Source organism: Myotis brandtii, unplaced genomic scaffold (genome assembly GCF_000412655.1).
Source record: "Myotis brandtii unplaced genomic scaffold, ASM41265v1 scaffold17, whole genome shotgun sequence".
Taxonomy (NCBI): Eukaryota; Metazoa; Chordata; class Mammalia; order Chiroptera; family Vespertilionidae; genus Myotis; species Myotis brandtii.
Genome location: NW_005356259.1, coordinates 1,685,565 through 1,713,107, shown reverse-complemented (window position 1 = coordinate 1,713,107; position 27,543 = coordinate 1,685,565). Strand labels below are relative to the sequence as shown.

Below are 27,543 nucleotides of genomic sequence, written 5' to 3'. Positions count from 1 at the left end.
GAAACACAAACGGATCTGAGCCTCATGGCCTGGTTCTTTGATTTGGAGAAATGAACAGTTGATGGATGTACTTCCTGTTTCTGGCTGAAAGCTGAAGCATTTGCCAGACCCACTGGCCAAGGCGCTGGGTCTTGGTTTTAATGTTCTCTCTCCAAAAAGAATTCATGCTTACAGGAACTATTGCTGTTCCACAGTCCCTGCCTTGAATGTCAGGGTAAGACAGGAAGAGCAGAAGGTAGAGGAATGCCATGTAAGAACTATAATGGAGGGCAATGGAGCCAAAGTAGAAATAATTAACACTCATGGAATGCCTACCATTTTCCAAGTACTGCTAAAAACCTTAACAGCTATTTTCTATTTGAAATCAGTAATGATTTGGTGAAGTGTAAGTATTGTAATAAGAGGCTCTAAATAAAGGTTAACTAGGGTTGTTAAGTTGTCTAGGGTCACGGAGATAGTAAATGACTGGTAGAGTCATAATTTGAACCCAGGACCACACCACAGGATATCCTGCTATCACATGTCAGTAATATATTCACTCCTTACGGTTATATGAATTTAACCTTTTCATCATAGAACTTTGATTCGTATTTTAAAAGGCTGACTTTTGAGAAAAAACGTTTTTATTTTGTTAAAGCAAAATATAGTTTATTTTTTGAGCCTTTTGGTTTTGTTTTGCTTTACCCATAATCATCCAAGTGTCCCTTTCATGAAATATATTTGTAATGTCAGGCTTACTGAGATGTTCGGGATTCTGAAAGATCTCGAATGAATATAAATGTGTTCCCCCATTATCTACCATCAGAAGTGTTTTGCTAACAGTATCATAAAATTTTTCTAAATTTGCCATGAACATTTGGACTTTTGAATTTTACTTTAGAGCTGTGATATTTATGTCACTTAAAATTTAAATTTCATAGACAAGAGAAGAAAGGAAAATGGAAGCAATTCTGCAAGCTTTTGCCAGACTGGAAAAAAGAGAGAAAAGAAGAGAACAAGCTTTGGAAAGGATCAGCACAGCCAAAACTGAAGTTAAAACAGAATGTAAAGATACACAGATTGTCAGTGATGCTGAAGTTATTCAGGTATTCTTATTCAGGTCCAGTTATATTTCACCGTTAAACTCTTTATACCCAATTTAATTACATTTATAAAGAATTTTTAATGTCTGATATTAGCCTTTCAATAGCATTTCTCAAATCCTATGAGAATTTAGACTTGAGATAAAGATTCTACTTGTTTTGTTTTTTAGTAAGAAAATTTTAATTATGTCAGTTAGTACATATTGGAATTCATAAAGAAATTTGGGGAAGTTAGCTTCTGAAGTAGATTAGCGCTATTAGATTTCAACTTCTCACTTATGTAAACATAGTATTAAAAGTTCCATTCTGTTGTATTTTGAATTAGGAACAAGTAAAAGAAGAAACTGCTAGCAAGCCAACCCCTGCCAAAGTGAATAGAACTAAACAGAGAAAAAGTTTTTCTCGCAGTAGGACTCACATTGGACAGCAGCGTCGGAGACACAGAACTGTCAGCATGTGTTCAGATATCCAGCCATCTTCTCCTGATTTGGAAGTTACTTCACAACAAAATGATATTGAAAATACTGTACCTGCAGTAGAGCCGGAAACTGAAACTGCACTAACAGAAATAATTACTGAATCTGAAGTTCCAGCACTTAATAAATGTCCTACAAAGTACCCCAAAACAAAGAAGGTATGGCAGTTAATGAATGTAAGAACAGCTTCCTGTCTTCTGTGAAATATACTTATTTTTAAAATTCAGCCTGTAACACCTCATAAGGAACAGAATAAGAGGCATAGTTTTTATACTTGCTAGTTTTTATACTTTAACTAAAAAAGAATTGCAAGACTATAAAATTAGTCAATTTAAATGTTTATTGTTATGAAAACAGTAACAATTGAGTCTATCAAGACCTACTTTTTTATTTTAGTATTGTGATTCAGGATTTCTTTAAATAATTTTGCCTACTCTATGTACTAAGTTTACACTTAAGAAAAATAACTGGTTTTAGATGTTATTCTTTCTTTGGTCTTGTATTTTTTTTTATGAATTCCACATTATAGGCAGATTATAAGAATTAAATGTGAAGAAATTGTGGATTTCCATAGAATGTGTAAAAATTCATAAGGATAGTTTTAGATCAGTTAATAAACATTTTTGAAAACCTACCATTGAATTTAATGAAGCAGTATGGGAAACTATTCACTGAGATAAACCCACCTGAATTAAGAAATAACAGAACATCCTTAATGAAGCTTCTGTTTTTCTCCCACTTTTGTTGTTTAATCTTTCCCCGAGGATATTTTTCCCATTGATTTTTAGAGAGCGAGGAAGGGGGGGGAAGGGAGGGAGGGAGAGAGAAACATCCTACACTTGCCCTGACCAGGGCCAGGAATGGAACCTGCAACTGAGGTACATGCCCTTGACCAGAATCGAACCCATGACCCTTGAGTCAGCGCATGGATGCTCTAACCACTGAGTGAAATTGGTTAGGACTTTCCTCCCACTTTTGAATATAGTACAGCAGACTGGATGGAGCAGAGATCCTAAAGCAGTAATCTTTAGGCAATTTGGGGAGGGGGTAGATCATAAATGTATCCTTTCATAACTTCTACGTCAAAATACTTTGAAACTTCAGGAGGTCGAGGTTCGATTCCCGGTCAGGGTACATTCCCAGATTGGGTGCTGGGTCCCCATTGGGAGGCGTGCAGGAGGCAGCCAATCAGTGACTCTCATTGATGTTTCTGTCTCTCTCCCTCTTCCTTCCTCTCTGAAATCAATAAAAATATATTTTTAAAATGCTTTGAAATTTAATTTATCTTGTCTTTGTTCTTAACACATTCAATAGTTTGCCAGTACTGTGAAACCATGAGAAGTATACTTAGTAAACATCTAGGACTGACCCTGGAGTATACTTTAATGGAGAATCAGAGGGTTAGTTAGAGATAAGATCGAAACACAGTTCTGTTTAATTTGAAATTTGTGAGATCTTGAGCAAACAACCCATTGCCTTAAGAATGAGCAGTTATTTTTGCCCACTTTGGAAGGACAAAAGAAATAATAATCACAACTCTATCTTTGTAATTTTGATTAAAGGGAAAACTCATGTTTAAAAAAGAACTTATTTTCTTGATTACAAATATGACATCATCCCTGATTAGTTACTGAGGCTCGATGCACGAAATTCGTGCAAGGGGCTTGGCCCTCGCAGCCTCGGTGGCTTGCCTCGGCCCTAGCAGCCCGGCTTCATCCGGAAGGTCATTCGGCTGTCCGGTCTAATTAGCATATTACACTTTTATTATTATAGATTACTTGACTAAATGATTGCAGTGCTATAAATTTATTTAAATTCCTGGTCAAATGCCAAATCAATAGTGATTGTCAATGCTGACAGTTTTTTTTTTTGGTTTTTTTTTAATGTACATGCACTGGTCTCATCTGAAGATATTGAACAGCCAGGGTAGAAAAGCACTGCCCCAAATCAGATTTTTCTAACAAAGTAAACATTTTATACCTAGAATAGAAGCAGTAACCTAAATTTATTTAGTGTTTGTGTTTATAAGATGGTGCTGAAGTCTCCTAGATTTTATTATTTTACAGAAGTTACTGTGTTTCTTTACAAAGTATTATTGTGTAAAAAAATTAGGCATAAAACTAGTGATAACCAAGGAAACGTAGAATGACTTATTGATTTTGGGGGGGAAATCATATATGAATGTTTGAATTATTTAATTTATCATTTTAGGTAATACATCAATTATAAATTGGGTCTTAGAATGTTCTATAGGAGAATCTGTAATGGCATATATAGTGATCAAAGTTTTTCTTTTCTCTAGCACTTGGTCAATGAATGGTTAAGTGAGAAGAATGAGAAGACAGGAAAACCTTCAGATAGCCTTTCCGAAAGGCCTCTGCGCATAACCACAGATCCTGAAGTGTTAGCTACACAACTAAATTCTTTGCCAGGTCTCACTTACAGCCCCCATGTGTACTCTACTCCTAAGCACTATATTAGATTCACTTCACCATTCCTTTCAGAAAAAAGGAGGAGAAAAGAACCTACTGAAAACATTTCTGGCTCATGCAAGAAGGTAAACTTTTTCTGGATATAAAAATCTAGGCTGAGCCAAATGTCAATCTCATTGCTTACTACCATTCCTGGTAGTGAAATGCTTTTGGAATCGGCTCTACATTTATAGGCTACATAAACAGCGACAAACTGATTTCTGTTCATTTATTGTTTGATGTATTTCAGCGATGGTTGAAACAAGCTCTAGAAGAAGAAAACTCAACAATTTTACATAGATTTATTTTACCCTGTCAAGAAGGATCCAGAAGTCCTATAATCAATGGTGAAAATAAAAGTCCTCTACTATTAAATGAAAGCTGTTCCCTTCCAGGTATCATTTTTTTTGTACTGTTTTAATGTGAAAAATATGGCCAGATGTGTACCACTGTATATAACAAAGTAATATTCTAGTTATTATGACATGCTTTACAAAAGAAGTACTTTGTTATATATATTTTCTCATTTCTGTCCTCCAACCTTTTGGATGAAGATAGAAATGAAAACCTTAATTTGCAGTGCCATGTTGGTGAGAATGGTTGAATTTTTGGACTAGTTTTGGCTTTTGGGTTGGCTGCTTTTCAAACAGATTCAAAAGGGCTCTTACAATTCAGTTAAATTAACATATCTACTTCTAAGATTTCTTCAGAGCCCTAGGTCTGTAAGCCTTTTGGCAAGATAATGCATGCTAATAGTGAAATTAAGTTCGGTGGGGTGGGGTAGGATGGAGAGAGATTGCTTTATATTAGTAATATGTTTAAAAACTCTGAAATTGTTTGGGGATTGAATTCATTAGTAGTAGTTGATATTTTGAGCTTTGTATCAAATACCAGCAGTAAAATTTCTTATGAATTGTTTCACCCAACAGATTTAACGACACCACTAAAAAAACGAAGACTTTATCAGTTGCTAGATTCTGCTTACTCAGAAACCTCCACTCCTACTCCTTCACCATATGCTACACCAACTCACATAGATATTACTTCTACGGACCCATCATTTGCCACTCCTCCACGAATAAAATCAGATGATGAAGCTTGTAGAAATGGTTATAAGCCCATATACTCACCAGTTACCCCAGTAACTCCTGGCACACCAGGAAATACCATGCACTTTGAGGTGAGAAATTTAAATGCAAAAAAAAAAACCCCAAAAACAAACCTCATGGGGATGGTGTTACTTTAATAGCTTTTCTTTTCCCCCTTTAATAACTGGTTTACTGAGATTAGAAGTTTTTAAGAAACTAAAAAAAATTTTGGAACATGCATTTATATAAATTTGAACTTTTTATTTAAATGAATATAACCTTCAATTTTATTAGTCATACTAAATGACTATATATCAGATTGACCTTAAAGCAAATGACCTTATATGAGAAATGGAAATAAAACAAAAAAGACAGTTTAAAACCACTCTCTGTGTAATTAATTTCTCATTTTAAGTTTTCATTTCTATAAATACCATGGATTTAGTTTCATATTTTAATTTTCAATTCTAATTATGTTTTTATATAGAATATTTCTTCCCCAGAAAGTTCTCCAGAAATTAAGAGACGCACTTACAGTCAAGAGGTAAGGGATTATTCAACTATTCAAAAAGGTTAAATTGGTGACTTTTTCCTAGTATCATTATTTTGCTTTAACAATTATTAGTAGACTTCAAAATTAGTCTCAAGATGTGGTTGTGTAATTTTGTTTTTATTTTTTAAACAGGGATATGAAAGATCTTCAACCATGTTAACATTGGGGCCTTTTAGAAATTCTAATTTAACTGAACTGGGTCTGCAAGAAATAAAGACTATTGGTTATACCAGCCCTAGGAGTAGGAATGAAGTCAACAGGCAGTGCCCTGGAGAAAAGGACTCTGCCGCAGACCTTCACCTGGGACTCGAAGCCGTCGAGCAAACTGCCTTGCATAAAAGCATGGAAACACCTACACATGACAGGACTGATCCTAACAGCCAACTGGAATGTACTCACTCTGGACGAGGCACAATATATTCTTCCTGGGTAAAGAGTCCTGACAGAACAGGTGTTAACTTCTCAGTAAACTCTAACTTGAGGGACCTGACACCCTCGCATCAGTTGGAGGTTGGAGGAGGCTTCCGAATAAGTGAGTCAAAATGCCTGATGCAGGATGATACTAGAGGCATGTTTATGAAAACACCTGTGTTTTGCACTTCAGAAGATGGGCTTGTATCTGGTTTCGGACGGACTATTAATGACAGTTTGATCGACGGAAGTTGCACACCCCAGAATCCACCACAAAAGAAAAAGGTTACAATTTTAAAGATTTATAGACCTTTTAATAGTGTTTTTTTCATACTCCTGAGGGTAATTAGTAGGTATAGTATGTATTATATGTAAGGCATTCATATAGGTATTCAAGTTGAATATTTGATATGTACATTTTCAAACCTTTTGTAAATGCCAAGTTAATTAGAAAATGTTGACAGAGAAGTAAAACAAACACTCTAGTCATATGGAAAGTTCTTATAAGAAGCATGGTTTCAGAGATTAAAACCTCGAGATGATTATTTTCACCAAAAGAGTAACTTTTAAAAATGATAACCACTTCCCAACCAAAAAAACAAAGTTGTATATTTGTTACTACCCTTATTTTATATAGAATTAGTAGCCTTACATAGAAATGCCTCTTTCCTCAGTATTTGTATTTTGCAAAGTATAAGTATTATATAAATAATAAATTATCTGATTTACCACCATTATTCATTTGGCATACATAGCAAGACGATTAGAATGCCTTATTTCAGAGGAATGGGAGAAACTACACTTATTATATTTGTTAATAGGCTTATTGCTTTATAAGTCAAAGAATTTTAGTGATGTGTGCTTTTAATTTTTATAACAGAATCCAGTTGGCAACTTTGTGGGAAGCAATGTAGTATAGTGGAAAGAGCACGGGCTTTCAAGTAAGACCTAGGTTCGAATCCCGGCTCCAACACTCACCAGCTGTGTGACCTTGAGTGAGTGAGTTACTCAATTTCCTCATCTGTAAAATGGGGATGATAATATACCTATTTCATAGGGTTGTTGTGAGGATTAAATGAGATAATGTATGTAAATCATTAAATACAATGCCTAGTATATAGTAGGCATTTGGTAATTATTTGTTCAGAATCAAATTATTTTACATAATTTTCCTAATATAAATATAGTAATTCTCTTTAGAAAAAAAAAGAATAGATGGACTCTGATATATAAAACAAGAATAAAAGGTTTGCTTTTCCTTACCTTTCTTAAGGTTTCTTTATTAGAATACCGTAAGAGACAACGTGAAGCGAGGAAAAGTGGCTCTAAAACAGAACACTTCTCACTGGTTAGTGTATCACTTCATGCAAGTGGAAACTTGAGCAACAATGGTGATGGGTGTGGCAACAGGAGTGAAAACGGGGAGTCAGTAGAAAGCACTGCTGGCCTACCTTTAGCAACACCAGCTACAGGTTACAATGCTTCTTCGGAAGAAACCAGCAATAACTGTCCTGTTAAGGAAGTTTCTGCCACCGAGAAGAATGAGCCAGTTCAATGGTAAGCCTGTTTAAAAACCTAATTAGTAACTTTATAACTACAAGTAGTATACCTTATAATGAAAATAGTCTTTGTTATTTGTAAAGTGTTGAAGTCTGCTATCCTGATAAGAACAAGGTTTTGTTAATGAACTGTCTTCATTTTTGTTCTCCCAAGGCTAAGCGATAGAGGTTTGTGGACATAACTTTTGAAAGATCCTCTGTGCTAATGAGTTGTAAAACAGCTATATATTTGCCTGTGTTGTTAAAGGTCCATTGTGGTCACTCCTTGATAGTTTTCACATAAATATTCCTCTCCAAAGAACCTCTATCATAGCCAACATCCTCCAATTTCTTTACCAGTTACCTGGAAAGAATCATCAACTATTCAGTAGGATAAGCAGCTGGAAATAGGATGGGTCTTGGCAAAGGGCAGGAGGCCACATTGACATTGCTCCTTGGTCCCCTTGCCCCAGAGAGCTTCCTGCTAACCTTACAATCCGGACACAAGGTAAATTGTAAAGGGTGTATTTGGTACCATTGATAATCTGAAGTAACATTCTGAATGTTAATATACGACCCTCCAACTCCCCCTCATTTTCATCAAGAAACTGCTTAAGACAAAGGAATCGAGTCCAATTGAGTACTTCAGAGAGATGAGGATAAAAAATAATGTTTTGAAAGCTGTGAGGAAAAGAAAGGGGGAAAAAAAAAGCTGTTTCCAAAGCTTAATACCAAAGTGGTTTCCCAAAAGATTAAAGACTTGCTCTGAGAGGACATATTTGACGATTAAGTGACAAAGAAAAGTCTGGCTAGTAGTAGCTTCTTTGAATTGATGATACGATTTTATTTGAAAGGACTGCCTCAACTTCGGTGGAGCAGGTGAGAGAAAGGAGTTACCAGAGAGCTTTACTTCTCAGTGATCACCGAAAAGATAAAGATATTGGTAAGTGAGCTTGTTCCTTTGCCAAAAAGTGGAGTCAGCTAATCACTCTGCACCCTTGTTCTTGCAGTTCTAATGTTCTCTTTGGGTCTGCTTCTGCTTCATCTCTAGGGGGAGAATCACCATGTGTCCCATGTTCACCGAGTCATGTTCCGTCTTCACCTCCATCTCATTCAAATCACATTCCCCAGTTGCAACCCAAGGGCCCAGTCCCTTCTTTCAGTGAACTTGTGGAAGGTCAGTAAGCAGATGACCTATCATACCTTTTTAAATCAGAGAGAAGAGAGCCTTTATAAAAAAGTTGGTTTCAATAGTGGAATGCACATTACTTTGGAAGGTTAGTAAAAGGCAACATATATAGTGGAATTTTGCACTTACTATATTTTTCTTCTGCATTATAGATCCTGATCCTGAAAATCTAGAACCCATGACTACAAATGAATGTCCATCCCCAGATGCTTGTAAAAGCCCTTCAAAAATGAGCAAGGTAATAATGTTGACCTTCGAACATGGCCGTTCAGAAAAGTGGATGGTAATGTGCACAGAGATTTTTCTGCAGTATCAAATACCAGTTTATGATTTCTGGACACTTTTCCTATAAAAATTTGACCAAACTATCTAATGTGCTAAATACACTACAGTAGCTTACATTTTCTCTAAGAGTTCCACCCCTATTCTATTGGTATCTAGGAAATTCATAGATGTGATAATCTAATGTGGCAGTAACTTTGGAAACTAAAAATAAAAAGGAGGAATCTGAAATTGACTTCCTTTTTCTTTGTCCTTAAAGAACATCAATATATTATTTAAGTAGCCTTGAACTCAGGTTATATTTGAGCAATGTAAAAGGTGTTACAACCACAATGGTTTTGGGGGAGCAACTTTATTTACCCAACCTATTTATTATTAGATTGGGTGTAGAAATTTCAGTCATGGAATTGAAACTTGTTAAGTGTTTAGTGTGATTAGAGTTTCATTACTTAGGGCAGTGGTCGGCAAACTGCGGCTCACGAGCCACGTGTGGGCGCACACATACAGTGCAATTGAAACTTTGTGGCCCATGTGCAGAAGTCGGTATTTTGTGGAAGAGCCACACTCAAGGGGCCAAAGAGCCGCATGTGGCTTGCGAGCTGCAGTTTGCTGACCACTGAGACTTAGGAGAAAAGCAGATTAAATTTAAAGATCATTATTTCCTTAACTTGTCTTCAATAAAAATTAATTGAAGGGATTCAGTTTGAAATTGAGTCCTCAAACCAATCTTACTCCTTACCTCTTTTTTAAGTAGCATTAGATATTTAAGTAGCAATAAATACCAATTTAACAAGCCTATATATATGTGTGTGTCTGTTTCTTAAATTTATAGTTTATATGATTTGTTTTTCTTTTCATAGCCTAACTCACCGGGACCTATAATTCCTGTTCAACAACTCACAAAACCAGATTCCCAATGGGAGGCAACAGGTATTGTGTCAGAAGCTGAGAATGGTGTTCACCTGAAAACAGAACTCCAACAAAAACAGCTATTAAATAACCCCCAAGCACTTTCAAAGAATCCTCCTCCTCAGCCACTCGTTCGTAACTCATCTGAGCAACTTTCACAAAAGCTGCCTCCTGCACCAGTGAAGTTACACTGTCCTCCATCACCTCACATAGAAAATCCTCCCAAGTCGTCGACGCCACACACGCCTGTCCAGCATGGCTATCTTTCACCAAAGCCTCCTTCACAGCAGTTAGGGTCTCCCTATAGGCCTCACCACTCACAGTCACCTCAAGTTGGAACACCTCAGCGAGAACCTCAGAGAAACTTTTACCCAGCAGCACAGAACCTTCAGGCCAGTACTCAGCAGGCACCTCCTGGAGCGTTATTTACACAGACACCCTCAGGACAATCTTCGGCAACATACAGTCAGTTTAACCAACAAAGTCTGAACAGTGCGGCACCGCCCCCTCCGCCCCCTCCGCCTCCTTCTTCGTCATCTTATTATCAAAACCAGCAGCCCTCTGCAAACTTTCAAAATTATAATCAGCTTAAAGGTAGTCTTTCCCAACAAACTGTGTTTACATCAGGACCAAATCAAGCACTTCCTGGCACCACAAGCCAGCAAACAGTTCCAGGACACCATGTTACTCCAGGGCATTTTTTGCCTTCTCAGAACCCTACTATTCATCATCCAACTTCTGCTACTGTCGTCCCACCCCCTCCTCCACCACCACCTGCTCCAGGACCACATCTTGTACAACAGCCAAGTTCCCATCAGCAACACTCTGTGGCACATGTAGTAGGACCTGTTCACGCTGTCACCCCCGGGTCACATATTCATGCTCAAACTGTTGGACACCATTTGCCACCACCCCCTCCACCTCCTGCCCCTGCCCCTCATCACCATCCACCGCCCCATCCTTCCACAGGACTCCAAGGTCTACAAGCACAACACCAGCATGTTGTAAATTCAGCACCACCACCACCACCTCCTCCACCACCTCCACCTTCCAGTGTTTTGGCTTCTGGGCATCACAACACATCAGCTCAAGCCTTACACCATCCACCTCATCAAGGACCTCCACTTTTTCCTTCAAGTGCTCATCCAGCTGTACCACCATATCCCTCACAAGCTACACATCACACCGCTCTGGGACCGGGAGCCCAACACCAGCCTTCTGGAACAGGGCCACACTGTCCATTACCAGTCGCAGGTCCTCATCTCCAGCCCCAAGGACCAAACAGTATTCCAACACCTGCTTCAGGGTTCTGTCCTCATCCTGGCTCTGTGGCTCTGCCACACGGGGTTCAAGGACCTCAGCAGGCATCTCCAGTGCCTGGACAGATTCCAATTCACAGAGCACAGGTGCCACCAACATTTCAGAACAATTACCATGGTTCAGGGTGGCATTAAAATGGACTCCCAAAACATTTTTTAAAATGTTCTGTAAGATAAACTGTATAATATGTACCTGTTAAGGTACTTTTTAAAGCTTGTACATGAAACTTTGTATTAAAAAACAAACAAAAAAACACCAGTGCTCTTTCATTGTATCGTTCCCACCTTTGCTTTTTAAAAATTCCTTTAAAAATGTGCTATTAAGCCAGTATTAGTTACCTTTGTAAGTGAAACATTCCAGCTGTTTTTCTGGCAGAATTGATGCTACATGATCTTTAAATTTTATTGTTGCAGTTAAATTCATTTAGTGAATGTTTTCTATATTATTTTATACATAGGCATTACGTACAGAGCTAAGCAATGGCACTACGAGGATTTTATTTTTTTTCTTCCTGTCAGCAGTTCTGTGAGTGCATCTTAGATATAAAAAAATGCAATACAGATTTTTATAGTTTGATGTGGACATGGCTCATTTTGTTTTATGGTTATTTGCAAGCAAAATGTAATTTAATGTATAGATGATTTTTAATGTCTCCTGACAAACTGTAAATACTGCATTTCTTTTGCATATATAATTGCTTACAGCTTTTCTCATTTGATATATAGCATTGTACATATTACAAGTCTTTGCAAAACTGTGTGATCTTCGTGAAAGTAGTACAGTATATGGCCTTTAATTTCTTTTTTATTTTAAATATACTGTCACATTGAAGCACTGGTTGGGCATTTTAATTCATGTTAATAAATCACAATTATGTCCGTTTTACCAAATTGTCCTGTACAGCTTCTGAGGTTGGGGTCTGTTTAAACAAGTGCTTTTACAAAAGTTTATTTGTTTTTATATAGTTTATAAGGAGCCTTCCATTTTCTTTAGCAAATACTACCTCAGGGGGACTGCAGCAAGCGTCAAGAAGCAGTAAAGGTTGTTCCTGTAATGCTTCTGCTGGTCAGTGTTCAGGAGCAGGAGCCACAGGAAACTAGGTTATGTAAATGCTCTGTACACTGTATCTGATCTCACACAGACTGAACCCATACCATGAAAGCATTGCACAGATACCCTTATCCTATATAATAAAAGACTAATATGCAAATCAACCAAACGGCAGAAAGATCGGTCGCTATGACACACGCTGACCACTAGGGGGCAGATGCTCAATGCAAGAGCTGCCCCTTGGTGGTCAGTGCACTCCCACAGGGAGCATTGCTCAGCCAGAAGCTGGGCTCACCGCTGGCGAGCGCAGTGGCGGTGGCGGGAGCCTCTTCCGCCTCTGCGGCAGTGCTAAGGACCCCTCAGGGGATGTCCGACTGCCGGCTTAGGCCCACTCCCCAAGGGGTCCCAGACTACAACACCCCCCCCCCAGTGCACAAATGTCATGCACCAGGCCTCTAGTAGACTATAATTTACAACTGTTTCACAATATTAAGTATTGGCCTAAACAGACAGGAGCATCTAACTTGTACATTTTAAAACAAGACTGAAATGTCCTGTTGATTTATCAAAATTGTTTGAAAAACGTTAATTTAACATTTACTGTCTTGTTTTGGAATTTTAGAAAATAAGAAATTAAAAAAATTTGTTTCGGGTGTACAAAATTTAAAGGAAAAACTCATTATTCTTAGTTCTTTCAAGTAAAATGAAAATGGCCTCTCAAAGTGAACATTTTACTGCTGAAATATAAAATGCTAGTTATTTTAGAAAAATAAAAAATTATTCTTATGTTCTCTACCTTTCAGGCGATTGATAAGTACAACCAATAGTAATGACACTATTTGTCAACACTTTTTTCATCATCCAATTACTTGATATAATTTGGCACAGTATACAAATTCTGTGCATTGAAGAAAACCATGAACGGACTAAAATGACTAAGAATTGGCAATACTGTAAGTCATGTTATACATTTTAATTTCCATTTCCAAATAGCTAATGATAGTACATTAACACAGCTGCGTTTAGAGATCAATCCTAATCAGCTTCAAGTTTTAGGAGAACTTTTGTCAACTTTACCACCCTTGCCTTTATCGAACAAAATTCTACTTTACCAAAAGAAACACTTGTCCAAGAAGAAATGGCTTCACATTATCCAACCCGACAGTTTCAAACACTAGAACAAAGTTAACTAAGCATAGTGAAACATCTTCATCTCTTTAAAGGATTTTTAATTCCTCATGGATTGCCTACTAAATAAATAATGTATATAGAATCTTTTCTGTCAACTGCAGAATCTTATATAATTAATTGACTTGATAATGAAGGATGCATACACTCAAAATACTCAAAATTTCATTAAAGTTAAAAAAAATTAATGGAAGAAAAGGGTGGAATTTAGGAATTAATTTCAACTGTAGATATAAACTAAAGCTCTCTACCCCAGCAGAAACCAGTAGTTATGTTAACTATATATATATGATCCAGGTACAGGAAGAAGCAAGTTAGTAAATCAGTTTTCACCTTTAAAAATGTATGCTTTTTTGAAGCTCTTATATTGACCTTTTCTCTGCCTTTGGGAAGTTCTAATTTCCAGACAGCCAGCTTCTGAATCTGCTATAATCCACTGCTTGTCATTTTTCCATGAAGACTTTACATGGACTAGAGGAAAAGATAGAACATTCAACTAAAATCACTGGCTATAGTGTTTTGCATAACCGGCAGTTCTTTAGCTTATAGTATACATTATCATTAAGCCACCAAGAATCTGCTAAAAACCACACTGTACCTAAAACAAATGTATATTCCTTATAGAGCAGTTGTTTCATTTTTAAAAAATCTTCACTTGAAAATGTGTTTCCACTGATTTCAGAGAGAGAGGGAGGGAGAGAAACATTGATGTGAGAGAGAAACAGCCATCTGTTACTTCCTGTACTCGCCCTGACTGGTGATCACACCCACACCTAGGTATGTGCCCTGACCAGGAATCAAACCTGCAACCTTTTGGTGTACAGGACAACGCTCCAACCAACCAAGCCACCTGGCCAGGGCAAGAATAATTGTTTTTTACATTGTAAACTAGGTAGACTATTTTATCATGAGGGACAGATCCTTCCAAAATTCATAATCTAGTTAATTTTCTAACAGCCAAAACTGCATTAGATAAATTTCATTCAAGTGTGCTATAGCCCTGATAAAAATTATTATGGTTCCTATGGAAATGTTGGATAGCATCGCTGGTCTACAGCCACCATCTGTCATAGAACCTGTATGATAACCTATAGCCTCATTAGAAAAACGTACAAGCACATTTCATAAATGAACAGTATGTTCCACCTCACAGTAATAGGTGATATAATGCTCACTCCAAAGAGGATTATATGTATTGTTCCCTCACAGTGAACACTGTTGAAAAAGAATTGTAATACTCAAAGTGTAGGTAATGTTTTTCATTAAACATAAATGAAAAGGGATCATTGAGATCCTAGGTATTAAATCCATACTGCAGCATCTTCTCTGAATCCATATTCTATACCCTTACAAAACAATGAGTGACTTCCTTGTATAAAGCCTTAATTCATGTTATAGAACTACATTTCCTGCAACAGGAATGTTGATATTTACTTTAGTTTTGGGTACACTACACTAAAAGGATAGCAGATGTTTGTTCATTCTACGGATTCAAATATAGGCCAATGACCAAGGCGTCTGGGGGGGGAAAAAAAACCAAAAACACTTTAATTTTTAAAACAACTGCAAGCACCTCAAACAATGGATTATTGTTACAACACTTGTTCTCTTTTCACAATCTAGTTATTGCAAAGGCATATGGATAAATGTTAATAGACAAAGTCAAGAAAAAGGAGGCACCTTAAATGTAAAATTTTTAAAAAACCCCCAAAACTGGCATTCAATCCACTGACTTCTAAAAGAGGCTAAATAGACCTCTTGTATATTACATCCTAAAACTGTATTGCCTACTATGGTTTGTGTCCTGGATTCTACAATTTTAAAGAAATGATAAACAAAACTGTGTGCAACCTGCAAAGGGAAAATCAATTTCTCAACTTCAATGCACGAAAAGACAAACTAGTAAAATTTGTTGTAGTCACACATAAAAAATGCCTACAGAATGAACGTGATCACTGTTACCTCTGAGTTGTTAATATTCTGCCCATTACACTGCAAATTGCATATACCATACCTTGGTTTCTAGACAAACACAAGCAAGATTTTCCAAAAATATATATTTTTTCATCTCACACACTGAACATGTTTCTCTTGTCCAGTTTAATCTACGTAGACTTTAACTTACAGTGTTTGGAGGAGGCAACACCACATGGTACCAGGCCATCGCATTTTTAAAGGGAAATTGCTGTTGTTTTTTCTTCTTAAAAGTACTTTTAAAATATGCAAAAACAGGAAAAGGAATGCTAAACTATAAAACGTACTTTAGAATGGGAAGTATGTTTTTTTCTCTCTTTAGGTGCCATATAAGGAATGACATAACCCAGAGCCACTCTGTTTAAAATCCACAGAAAAAGGACTGTTATGGAATGAAGTTTGTACAACTCCCTGGAGCTAAGTCCACTACATGCAACTTAGGCTACAAAGCACTCAAGACCTGGTAACTTTTCTGAAATTGGAGTTCCCATCCTATATTTAATGGAAATTAACATTTACAGGGTGCATTTACATACACTATAATACAGGAATGATGTCCCTTTGCCAGAAGATAAAATTGTACATTTCCTTGCTATTTCTTGGTTCCAACTTGATAATTTCTTAAGATTGTAAATTATATAGTATTCGGCTAAAATATTTCTTCATAAATAGTTACAAAACCTGCCAAAACACAAGGGGGAAAGTATTTTTCTTTAAAAAAAAACAAAAACCTGACATTTGAATGTCACACAACACAAGAAACAATGCTGAGAGACGTGGTATTGTTTCCAGAAGAAAGTGGGTCAGTGAGCTACTAAGCTGAAGATAAAAGACTACCCTTCCCCAGGATCACAGTGCACAAAAGCAAAATGTCAAACAACAGTACCTCAAAGCAAAATAAAGGTCTGAGGATGAAGCCAGCTCACTTGTAATCCTGTTAAAAGAATGAGAGTCACCGTTTAGGTCCAATGTACTGGAAAACATTTGCTAGCTCAGAATGCTATATTTGTAGAATCTGCTAAGAATTCAGCCAAGGATGCCGAAGGCATTCGCCAGCTGAGGCTCTTTTTTCTGGAACCATTTCTAACATCGGAATCAGGAAATCTGTAAACTGTGCAGCATCTTCATGGGGCCACCCATACTTTTCCACAAGTACATCAAAGAGGCTCCAGGGCTTCAGCTTGGTGATGTGCCGCAGTTCTCCTGCAGGGAGAAAACAGACATGTCAAGAAGCCCCAAGTGTGCATTTCCTACTGTTGTTCTAGGCAGGTTCTTTTCAATGAAGCAGATACCTACCTGCTTAACACTATGAAACAACAAAGAAGGCCAGCTTTTCTCCTCAAGAATAATCATTAAATGTACATGAGTGTGTCATCTACAAGTAAGCTTGGCCAATGTAAATAGGCATTAATTTAACAGGGACTAGTTCGTTCACATCGATTCTAGGTTTCTTTACATGAGGAGGGCCTGGTGAGTGCATCTAAGAGGTTTCCATTTGCAAAACTGATGGAGGCACTCCCACTGCCATTTGGTATTTTTTGCAACTTGCAAATTTGCTTAGAAAAAGCTTTAAGATACATACTATTTAAACACCTTGGGCCACTATTTTGCATGTTACCACCAAAAGAAAAAGGCATCTTTTCCTTTAGAACAGTGTGATGGTAGCCTACGATGCACTTCATCTGCACTCCAGGGGACAGCTGCAGGCTGGCTATGGCTTCTGAGCACTTGAAATATGGTCAGTGTGGCTAAGGAATTCCAGCTTTAATGTGTTTAAATGTAAGTAGCTTGTGGCTCCTCTACAGGGCAGCACAGCTCTAGATGCCAACCTGTATCAAGTACCATTCCTTTCTACACAATTGTTGTAAAATCTAAGATATCAGGGCATACATTTATAAACCTTGAAGTTATTCTTTTCAAACTGTGCTGGCTGCAGTATAAACCCGAGCAGCCCCGTGGACAAAACAGAATGACTAAAAAGCTAGTAAATGGGCAGTAACTTTAAACGCCTTTTTCATAATAGGAGAAAAAGTTATCTTTAAGCCAAACTGCCCTAGGAAAGCTTACATTATGATTAACTCGTTTTCTCCACCTGTTAGAAATCTTCACAGGATACCCCACCCCTGCCCATAGAGAGGCCTCCATGGGCGCCCGTCTGAGCACACAGACAAGCTGCACTCCACCCCACACCCTCTCAGGCCCACAGCAAGCCAGAGTCCTGCGGGAACCCTATAGGCACACCTCATGCCATGGACGATTTCTCCCCTTTCACAGTTTAACCAACACGGTGAATTTTCTCATGATATGCATTAACAGACATTCAGTTTTGTGCTTACAGAGGTCTTAGAAGGCTTCATCTATTTCACCCACTTATTCAGCTCAATTTAGAAACACTCTTCCTCTTTCATTAATCGTAAAGAAAATAAAAGAACATCTCAAAAAATTATAAACACAGAAGTGACTGTAATCCCACCCACAGGGACCTTTTCTTCTAGTCTATACTCTTTCAATGTACACTGTTATGAGCTGCTATGTCTACAGAGCTGTAATCATGATGTGCACAGAATTCTGAATAAAAACATCTAGCACAGCTGGTGTGGCTCAGTGGTTGAGCGTTGACCTATGAACCAGGAGGTCACAGTTTGATTCCCGCTCGGGGCACATGCCGGGGTTGCAGGCTCAATCCCAGTGGGGACCGTGCAGGAGGTAGCCGATCAATGATTCGCTCTCATCCCTGATGTTTCTCTCTTTCTCCCTCTCCCTTCCTCTCTCAAATCAATAAAAATATATTTTTAAAAATATATCCACACGTTCTTACAGCTTCTGGCTCCCTTATGAGGACTGGGGATGGAGTGGAGCCTCCAGTCTGCAGGGTAGGTCTATTGATACAGGGGAAGCCACCCTCAGACAAAGTCTGAGCAATCATGAATGTTCATCTCCTTTAAACCAAAATCCCAGTTTTAGGGACCAGCCTAAGAAAATAAACCCTGGTACCCACCCCCCCCACACCTCCTAAATATGCATACTGCAAAGTATATATACTTGCAATATTTCAAATGCTCAGTAATAGGAGAATGGTGTTTAAAAACAACCGTGGTTTGTTGAATGAATATTATTTAATACTACTTAATAACATGGAATTATATGGTAAAATGTTTGGTAGTAAAAGAATGAATGTGAAAACTATGTTCTATACATTGATCACAAGAGTTATCTTCAAAGTGCCCATAAAGATATAACAGGTGGCCCTAACCGGTTTGGCTCAGTGGATGGAGCGTCGGCCTGCGGACTAAAAGGTCCCAGGTTTGATTCCGGTCAAGGGCATGTACCTTGGTTGCGGGCACATTTCCAGTGGGAGGTGTGCAGGAGGCAGCTGATCGATGTTTCTTTCTCATTGATGTTTCTAACTCTCTATCCCTCTCTCTTCCTCTCTGTAAAAAATCAATAAAATATGTGTTTTTTTTTAAAAAAAGGACTATGGGGACAGAAAATTAAAAAAAAAAAAAAGATATAACAGGTGCCCCCCACACATCAGCGTTGTAATAAGATTGTTTTTTTCCTGTATTTTCTATAATGCAGGTCTATTGATTTTATAGTGACTACTGATCTCATCCAAGCAAGGGGAGAAAGCTCACACATAACAGGCTATTACAAGCTCTCTGGGAGCGGGGGGGATGGGGACAGGGGGATGGACTCTATTTACACTCATCTTTTCTGACTTGGAAGAAATACTTTCCAGGCTTGGAAATGAATGAAACTACCCAGAGGCACTGTCTGCCCAGAACAACCGAGACATGTAGTCCCGAGGATGCCAGTTTTTACACAAACAAAAATCCATCAAAAGGCATGAAAGTATGTACACTCTTTAGTGAAAATATGGATTACCCCAAAGGTGACTTAAAGTCTGCATAACAGTGATGATAACAATTCAGTGCTGAAAGGCTGTGAAAACTATTCAGACCTAACTAGTATCACAAACTGATAAAAATATCCCCAGTCTAAAATATCTAACATACTCTGACCAGGTAAATCGCACATAAAAAACTGTATGTGCAAATATGCGGCCTATAACAGGAAAATATGCAGAATAATCCTAAACACCAGTAGGCGATGAAGACAGACTAACATGCAATATAACAGAGCACTGAATTGCCTCTAAAAAGAATATGTGGATTATGTGGATTGTGGGAAAGAATACATGATGCCAAAAAACTACAATAACAAAAACGTGAAATATGTACACATTCTTGCATTTAACTCAGTGGTAAGAAATGCTGTCTATAACTAGCTGACAGAGTTTAAAAACAAACCCTCAGCTCCCAAACTTGGAGATCTGCCCCTGGCAGAAATGATAAATCCAGGCTCATCGGAGGAGTCAGGGCCTCCAGTCCCCTTACCAGCTCCAGCCCTGCATATAAAACACAAGAAACAGCACCTGCACTGCCACCACTTACTATAAAAATAAAATAAGAACATAAGTGGCTCCCACATAAGTTAAAGAATTTTTTTGCCCTGACAATTTTTTCTCTTAAGAAAATATACCAAGATATATTTTGCTGAAACAAATTTTGCAAGTACGAACTTAATGACACCTCATGGTGATCGTCTTCACTTTTTAAGCCTTTCTCCCTTCCTCGTCACCAGCTCGCACACATTGTGTGTGCAAACAGGACACCAGCCAGGCTACTTTCTAGATGGGAGCCCTGCCACCGCTGCCCTCACCAGCCCAGGGCAGTCCCCCTGACAGAGCCGCGGAAAGCTGCCAGGAAAGGCCTGTGGGAGAGCTCCTCCGGAATAAAGGCTTTGGGACTGGGTCTGCATCTGCCAGGCCCAGATTATCAGGTTACTTTTTAGGGAAAAAAGTGAAGTACTTCCGTTATGTCTCTTAAATATTAAGTGATTTGTGAAGGGAAATATGTTATTCTGTCCATAAAATTATAATATTCCAGAATTATGAGTTTTTACACCACATACGGGGACTATGAAGACAAATCCTGGGACAAGCATGAGTTTTTACACCAAGAATGCTAAATGCATTCGATTCTACAGGTCACCTTGAAACAAGCACCTCAAAAAGAACCACGTATGCAAGACCTAAGCACAGCCGGGACAATGGAGAACTTTACACTTGCCTGTGCGCAGGCAGGGAAGGGCACAGACCAGGAGCACCCAGGTGCCGGGGTGCTGACGCAAAGGCCAACCAGAAAGCCAGCTTCCAGCATGAAGGGCCCCAGAACAGGGAGCTCTGAGCTGAAACCCACCACCATCTGACATCAGTTCACTAGGTAGCACTCATCAGCCTACCCTCTGAAGGCAACCTACACAGGTGAGGAGAGGGTGCAGGCCCTCAGCTGCTGCTGCCTGGTCTTCGGCAAGTGCGGTGCCTGGAGGACACTCAGGCCTGCGGCAGAGCCTGACAGGCGGGGCGCCTCAGGGCAGCACCACCCAGCGCACTGGTGGCCTCAGGCTGCTCAGAGGCCTGGGAGTGAGCCTGCGGGTGGGGCAGGGGAACTTTCCATCTCACTCCTGTGACCCAGACTTGAAGACCAGAATCTCAGAACCAAAATTAATACAGGTTGTCTGATAAATCGTTTTCCCTGACAATTCTTTTTCCTGTGATAAGCCTTAAAAAGGTAGTAAAAAAATAACTGCATCTGGTTTCACATGTCACAGGCTGCCCACTGGGTGGTCCCAGAAAAGCTCGGTTGTGGTCAATGTGCTCCAGGAAGTGGAACACATGAACACCTTCCCATAGTTAGTTCTCGGTTCTCCCGTATATTTAACAGGGAAATAAAACCTACAGGACAAAACAAGGCTGGTGAGCTGAACATCAAGTGTATAATAAAAGATAACTACTCTAGCCTAGCTGGTTTGGCTCAGTGGATAGAGCGTCTGTCAGCCTGCGGACTGAAGGGTCCCGGGTTCAATTCCAGTCAAGGACATGTACCTTGGTTGCAGGCTCAATCCCCAATCCCTGGCCCTGATCAGGGCGCTTGCAGGAGACAACCAATCGATGTGCCTCTCTCGCATCAATGTTTTTCCCCTTCCCTTCCACTCTCTCTAAAAAACAATGAGAAAATATCCTTGGATGAGAATTAACAACAAAAAAAAAAGGGGGGGGGGTAATTACTCTACAAGAATTCCTTTATCTCATAGGAAAATAAAATGTCAAATTGGTGCAACAAATCAGGTTAGGGCAGGGGGCAGAGAGTATCTGAGATTTTCGGGAATTTCTATAACTCCATGTCCTGCTCACACCAATTTTAAAGGTTCTAACAACAATAAAAAAATTAAGCTGAAAAATCATGAATTAAGAGAACTAACTATACTCACACAAAAGACTATAGCACTGGGGAGGGACTCTTTAAAAATAATTCCCTGGAATTTCTGAAAACTGATCATTAATAAGGGGACTGACTATACAGGGCAAAGAAACAGGTCATGCCAAGGAAGGATCAATAAGAACAATAATATTAAAATAAAATCACTTATGATACAGTGTGAGATCCTGCAATGGGAGAACAGGGGCGGGTTTGCAGGAATGGAGCTCAAGGGATGTCACAGGCCTGCCCCACTGCATGAACACCTCAGACAGATCCAAGAGGACAGCAGTGGGCGTTCACTAAGGCAAGGCTCTGGGCTGCCACTGCTCCAGTGCAGGAACACTCCAGCTCCATGAACAGCACAGAAAATGTAAAGGTAAGTTTACCTGGTTTCTAACGATCACTTAACTCCTCTTATAAATACTTTAATACACAGATTGGTACTCAGAGCAGGAGAGAGGAGGTGTGGAGGAGATAAAAGATTTCAGGGAGGTTGTCTCTTACAAAATTCTTATTCCACAGGTATCAGATGGTTCACTCATGTTTATTTCTTGGGAGCTTCCTTCAGTAGAATTCCCCAGTTGTGAAAGTCCAGGTTTTTCTCCAATGCCCAAATGCAAAAGCATAATTTTTCCTTTTGCGAGAGGATTATGCTGAAATTAGTGTTGCATAGTACCGTTACCTTTTCTGGTGAAAAACTCCTTGGAATATTTCCCCAACATAGTGAATTTTCGAGGGATTTTCCCGAGCAGTTCAATGATCAATGCTATGTGATCTGCATTGGGAAACATTACCAGCAAAACAGAAACACACGACAGTTTAATCAGCACACTGCATGCAGACACGGCCACCGCCTGTGCAGACAGAAACCGAGCGACCAGAGCAACAAAAGCACTGGCTCCGCCGTGTGGCTGGATGCAGGCACCGGGCCCAGGACACCTCGGAGGAGCTGGTGCACAGGTGACGCGGCACTGGGCCACGGGACTTTCCCTCCCAGCTTTGACACCAGCACCGGATTCTGCCGGCTGCTTTATAAATTTAGGAAAAACGCCTTTGTCACCAGGAATGCTGAAACCAGTAGCTGCTATTCCGTTTCTGTCTGCATCGTGGCGCTTTTCAAAAAGAAGAGGTACTACCTCTGCGATTGAAGAATTCCCGAGAGTATTTTCCAGATAGAGCAAAGTGCCTTGGGATACTGCCTAGCAGCTCTATGATGTGGGCTATATGGTCTACAAAGGAGAGAAAAAAGGGTATGGGAATGGGCGGGACAAAGGGAAGGAGGGGGTAAAAGAGAGAGAAAACAAATTAGTAAAAACTCAGAAACAGATTCAAATCCACAATGTTTGCAGCAAACCCATGCAGAGGCTCTGGGACTGGCAGGCCTCAGCACCATCTGGAGCATTAACGGTAATGAATACCAGCACATCCCAGACCACCCCGCATCACAAGCAACTCAGCATAGAGAGGGCCAGGTTCACAGATGGGGTTCAAGCTCGAATTCCCTGGGTTTCAGCTCAGCTCCCCAACAGGAGAGGAAAACAAGTAGCGGATCAGTGGACAAAAGGAACACAGAGGCCCCGGCTCTGTGCAGCCTGTCCTCTCCCGGCCTTGGGGGGCTGTGGGCAGCAGGAGGGAAGGCGCTCCAGGAGGCTCTGCCCATTCCCTGTCACTGAAGGGGCTTCAAGCTCAAAAAGAAAATCATCTGAACTTGGTGTTCAAACACCAACACATGGTTCTATTTCAGAACAAGATATAATACGCTCCAGAATTTCAGGACCCGCGGGCAGGAGCCCCACACTACGGTACCAGCAGGCAGCAATACTCACCTTCGTCTCTGGAATAGTCTTCTCCAGAATGCGGTTCAAACAAATAATCTCCGGTCGCCAGCTCAAAGGCCTAGAACACAACAGATGACAGGCTAAGCACTCCAGAGACTGGCCCTAAGTTCTCCTCCTGTACAGAGACCTACATTTTTTTAAGGATCTCAATCAAACCAAAAAGCCTCCTTAAAAGGCCTCAACTCCAAATTTTTTCTCCCTTTCAAAAAGTTCAAAAAAGCCCCAGAAGTAATCTTGCATCTCCTTTGCTGGAAGACGAAAGGGCTGTGCACTGTCCTTATTTTACTGGAAGTAAACAGACATGCCCTTGCACCACAAGCTGTGCGGAGGGCTGGCCAGAACACTGTGCTCAGCCTCGAGTGGTAGGAGGAGGACTCGATCCAGGCCGAGGTCTCTCTGCCTCCAGAGCCTGCCCTCAACCAGCAGGCTAACCTGGCCCCTGGTTGCTGCCACTCTCCTGAAGCAAAGACCTTCATGTCTTAGTAACTAAGGGGGCTATTTCCAACATCTCATCATGTCATTCATTTCTGACTCAACCAAAGGAACAGTGATGGCGAACCTATGACACGCGTGTCAGAGGTGAGACACGAACTCATTTTTTTGGTTGATTTTTCTTTGTTTAATGGCATTTAAATATATAAAATAAATATCAAAAATATAAGTCTTTGTTTTACTATGGTTGCAAATATCAAAAAATTTTTATATGTGACACGGCACCAGAGTTAGGTTAGGGTTTTTCAAAATGCTGACACGCCGAGCTCAAAAGGTTTGCCATCACTGACCTAGAACCTAAGAAGCCCCTCTTGCCCTGTGCCTGGGGCTGGGAGGAACCTGATCCCTGTGCAGCCCTCCGAGGAGGGCAAGGAGAGCTGGCTGCCTGGGTGGCCACTGTGTCCCTAGCACACCTGTGTGGAGGAGGCCACCTGTTCCCATTTCCACCAGGTTCGTGCACACACACACAATCTCAGGACTATGAGTTTAATAATCCTATCTAATAAAGAGGGAATATGCTAATTGACCTTCACACCATCACAAAGATGGCGGCTACCACCGCAATAAGAAGGGAATATGCTAATTGACTGCCCCGCACTCAAAGATGGCGGCGCCCACAGCTAGTAAGGAGAGACTATGCTAATTGACTGCCCCGCCCTCCAAGATGGCAGCACCCACAGCCAATAAGGAGGGAATATGCTAATTGACTGCCCTGCTTTCAGAGATGGAGGGCAGTTGGGGGCCATCAGGCCAGCAGGGAAGCAGTTAGGAGTTAATCAGGCCATCAGGAGAGCAGTTAGGTGTCAATCAGGCCAGCAGGGTAGCAGTTAGAGGGCGATCAGTCTGGCAGGCAGAAGCAGTTAGAGGTAATCAGGCAGGTAGGCAGGCAGGCAAGCAGTTAGGAGCCAGTGGTCCTGGATTGTGAGAGGGTTGTCTGACTGCTGGTTTAGGCCTGATCCTGCAGTCAGACATCCCCCAAGGGGTCCCATATTGGAGAGGGTGCAGGCTAGGCTGAGGGACCCCCCCCCGCAATGCACAAATTTCGTGCACAAGGCCTCTAGTGTGATAATAATATATAAAGACAGCAACTACTATTGCTCTGCTGATCAAATACACATGTTTTAAAAACAAAACAGGATAAGCTAAATCCCATTTTTGGTTTTTACCATACTTACTTCTATTCTGTATTAGCTTGTGCTGTTCTGAAAGGCGCTGTGGATCTGACTGTGGCACAACTCCCACTTGTCTCAAGGCACTGCCCTCCCCACCCCCTTCAATGAGCTGCCAACTGCACTGACCCATCTTCTCGGGTCAATGACCACACCATGGGGAAGGCAACCTGGGGAAGACTTGTCGGCCTGCGGCTGGGGCATCTCTCCCGGCGCTCAAAACCACAGTTTGGCATACTCAGCCCGGGACCACTAGTTCATGAACTTGGGGTCCCTGCCCAAACTAGCTCTGGGTCTGAGCAGGACCTGGAGTACGGTGTTGTCCCAGCGCTGCAGAGCCTGAGGATGGGGCCTCTCCTCTCCAGCCAGTAAACAACCAATCCCAGGTCAGGACACAAAACCTCACATTTGGCCTCAAGTCCCAAGAGGAACAATTGGATTTCACACTGAATGGCCTTACTCGGGGAAGATTAGGACACAATCAATTCAATACCTTACAAGCCCAGAGGGAACGGTGAAGCCCTCACAGGAAAGACCCAAGAGGCTGCAGATGGGAGCTCCAAGGAGAGTGCCAGCTGCTCATGGCCCTCCCTTAGGTCCTCACTTTTCTAACTAATTTCCAAAAATATTTCAACCTAGCTGTGTGCACTGCGTGCAGCCTAACACTGAGGTATATCCGCTGAGTGTTCTTGGAAAGATGACTATTTGATAGTACCCACATATTTCCAAGGAAATCCTTAAGTCAAAGAAGCCTATTGATGAAATGGTTCACAAGAGGAAAGGAAGAGGGGCTCCTCATGTTATCTGGTCCTGGTTCTCTGGAGAGTGACGAGATTTTCTTAACAAACAAGACATGCACAACAGGGCAAACACACACGACCAAGAAAACATCGACATCTGGACTTTGCGACTTCCTTACCTGCCGGTAGCTATGAAACCATGAGGCTTCTGCCTTCGACTCATTAAGTGACTCCCAATACAACCTTCATAATTCTTATTTATTTTCAGTCACTGGGAACTTTGGATTCTTCCTCTGTACGTGGCCTGATGCCTCAGAGGGCCTCCCTTGGACCAACCTCTGTTCTCAGATTCTGGGGAGATCTCTTTCCTGAAACGCCCCCTCATGCCAAAGTGCCCCATTCTGAATAGGTAAAAGGACACCTGTTAGTTCTGCCATGTGACCAGTGCTAAAGAAGTTTGGTGAAGTCTGTCCGATGGCTTTTCTTGTTTCTAGAGCACAGACTCAAACTCACCATGGCGTCCACACAAAGCTACCTGTTCGGGGGCTCGGACCGGTACAGAGGAGCCACCCTCGACCCGCACAGTGTGACAGGTCCCATGCACGTACACCTGATCACCTCCAGCTGCTGCGCCTCACTGTGCTGTCCTTTCTGGGGGCTCATGAGCAGGATGGCGCGGCCACCGCGCAGGAGCGCCATCCCCACTGCAGTCTCCGCAGAGCTTGGTGCCACTTAACACCCAGAGGACTCTGGGCTTCTCCTCCAAGAATGCTGGAGCTTAACGCAGCTTGGAATTATGAATGTAATACACTGTTATATTTTTAAACTTTGATAAAAGGATGGGCATGTGGAAACATTGCCTCATCTTTACCAGGTTCTCTACTTAGAACAAAAGGGAGCTCTCAGTCACGACCTTCGGGGACAAGGGGTAGGGGTGGGGAATGAAGACTGCACCTCCTAGAAAAATCACCGTTGGCAAAAATTTTTAAACCCTCATAAGTGGCCCTAGAAGTGCTGAGGGAGTGTATGTTTAATTTATTGGAAAGGAGGGGCGAGAAGGTCAGGGGGAGAGCTGCTGGAAGGAGACGAGTGAATGCTCTTCCCCAGGAGTGGCTGAAGTTGAGGCCACCATTTACAGCGGCAGCAGCAGCAGGAGTCAGCGGCAGGAGACTGTGTGGACGGACCAATTCTTCTCTAATGGAGGGAAGACAGATACCCTGGTATGGCCTGTACTGCCTGCTCTGCCATTATTCTGCCATATCTGTGATCTTGTCCTATTTTTCTGGTTATATCACCAACATTTAACATCCAAAATTAGAAGCACAGGATATCAGAGTTAAAAAAGTTCTCAGTCTATTCAGGGCGGCTCTGACGTGGCCCCTTCTGTGCTGCTGGGACAAGCAAGGCCTGACCTCACCCCGTCCTGAAGCATCCTCCCCCGCAGCTCCCA

The 27,543-nt window shown here is 40.8% G+C and overlaps 2 protein-coding genes across 8 annotated transcripts in view; one reads left to right on the top strand and one right to left on the bottom strand.

Moving 5' to 3' along the window:
• The window catches only part of KMT2E (lysine (K)-specific methyltransferase 2E), an 89,637-nt gene extending 77,428 nt beyond the window's left edge, over nucleotides 1-12,209 (top strand). For all 5 annotated transcript variants that reach the window (XM_005862889.2, XM_005862888.2, XM_014536952.1 and 2 more), the window contains 12 exons: nucleotides 921-1,085; nucleotides 1,408-1,716; nucleotides 3,861-4,115; nucleotides 4,280-4,424; nucleotides 4,959-5,209; nucleotides 5,605-5,661; nucleotides 5,803-6,366; nucleotides 7,355-7,638; nucleotides 8,474-8,562; nucleotides 8,671-8,796; nucleotides 8,961-9,046; nucleotides 9,951-12,209. In XM_005862889.2, the coding sequence (XP_005862951.1) occupies nucleotides 921-1,085; nucleotides 1,408-1,716; nucleotides 3,861-4,115; nucleotides 4,280-4,424; nucleotides 4,959-5,209; nucleotides 5,605-5,661; nucleotides 5,803-6,366; nucleotides 7,355-7,638; nucleotides 8,474-8,562; nucleotides 8,671-8,796; nucleotides 8,961-9,046; nucleotides 9,951-11,453 (3,834 nt within the window). In that variant the 3' untranslated portion in view covers nucleotides 11,454-12,209. The remainder of the gene's footprint in view (nucleotides 1-920; nucleotides 1,086-1,407; nucleotides 1,717-3,860; nucleotides 4,116-4,279; nucleotides 4,425-4,958; nucleotides 5,210-5,604; nucleotides 5,662-5,802; nucleotides 6,367-7,354; nucleotides 7,639-8,473; nucleotides 8,563-8,670; nucleotides 8,797-8,960; nucleotides 9,047-9,950) is intronic.
• A 1,117-nt stretch (nucleotides 12,210-13,326) lies between these two features.
• SRPK2 (SRSF protein kinase 2) overlaps nucleotides 13,327-27,543 on the bottom strand; it is a 150,856-nt gene continuing 136,639 nt past the window's right edge. For 2 of the 3 annotated variants that reach the window (XM_005862887.2, XM_005862886.2), the window contains exons 13-15: nucleotides 23,681-23,750; nucleotides 22,991-23,083; nucleotides 13,328-16,734 (exon numbers count right to left, since the gene is read on the bottom strand). In XM_005862887.2, the coding sequence (XP_005862949.1) occupies nucleotides 16,550-16,734; nucleotides 22,991-23,083; nucleotides 23,681-23,750 (348 nt within the window). In that variant the 3' untranslated portion in view covers nucleotides 13,328-16,549. Of the gene's footprint in view, nucleotides 16,735-22,990; nucleotides 23,084-23,680; nucleotides 23,751-27,543 lie in introns of all 3 variants that reach the window. The other variant, XR_001361406.1, reaches the window with a different exon arrangement.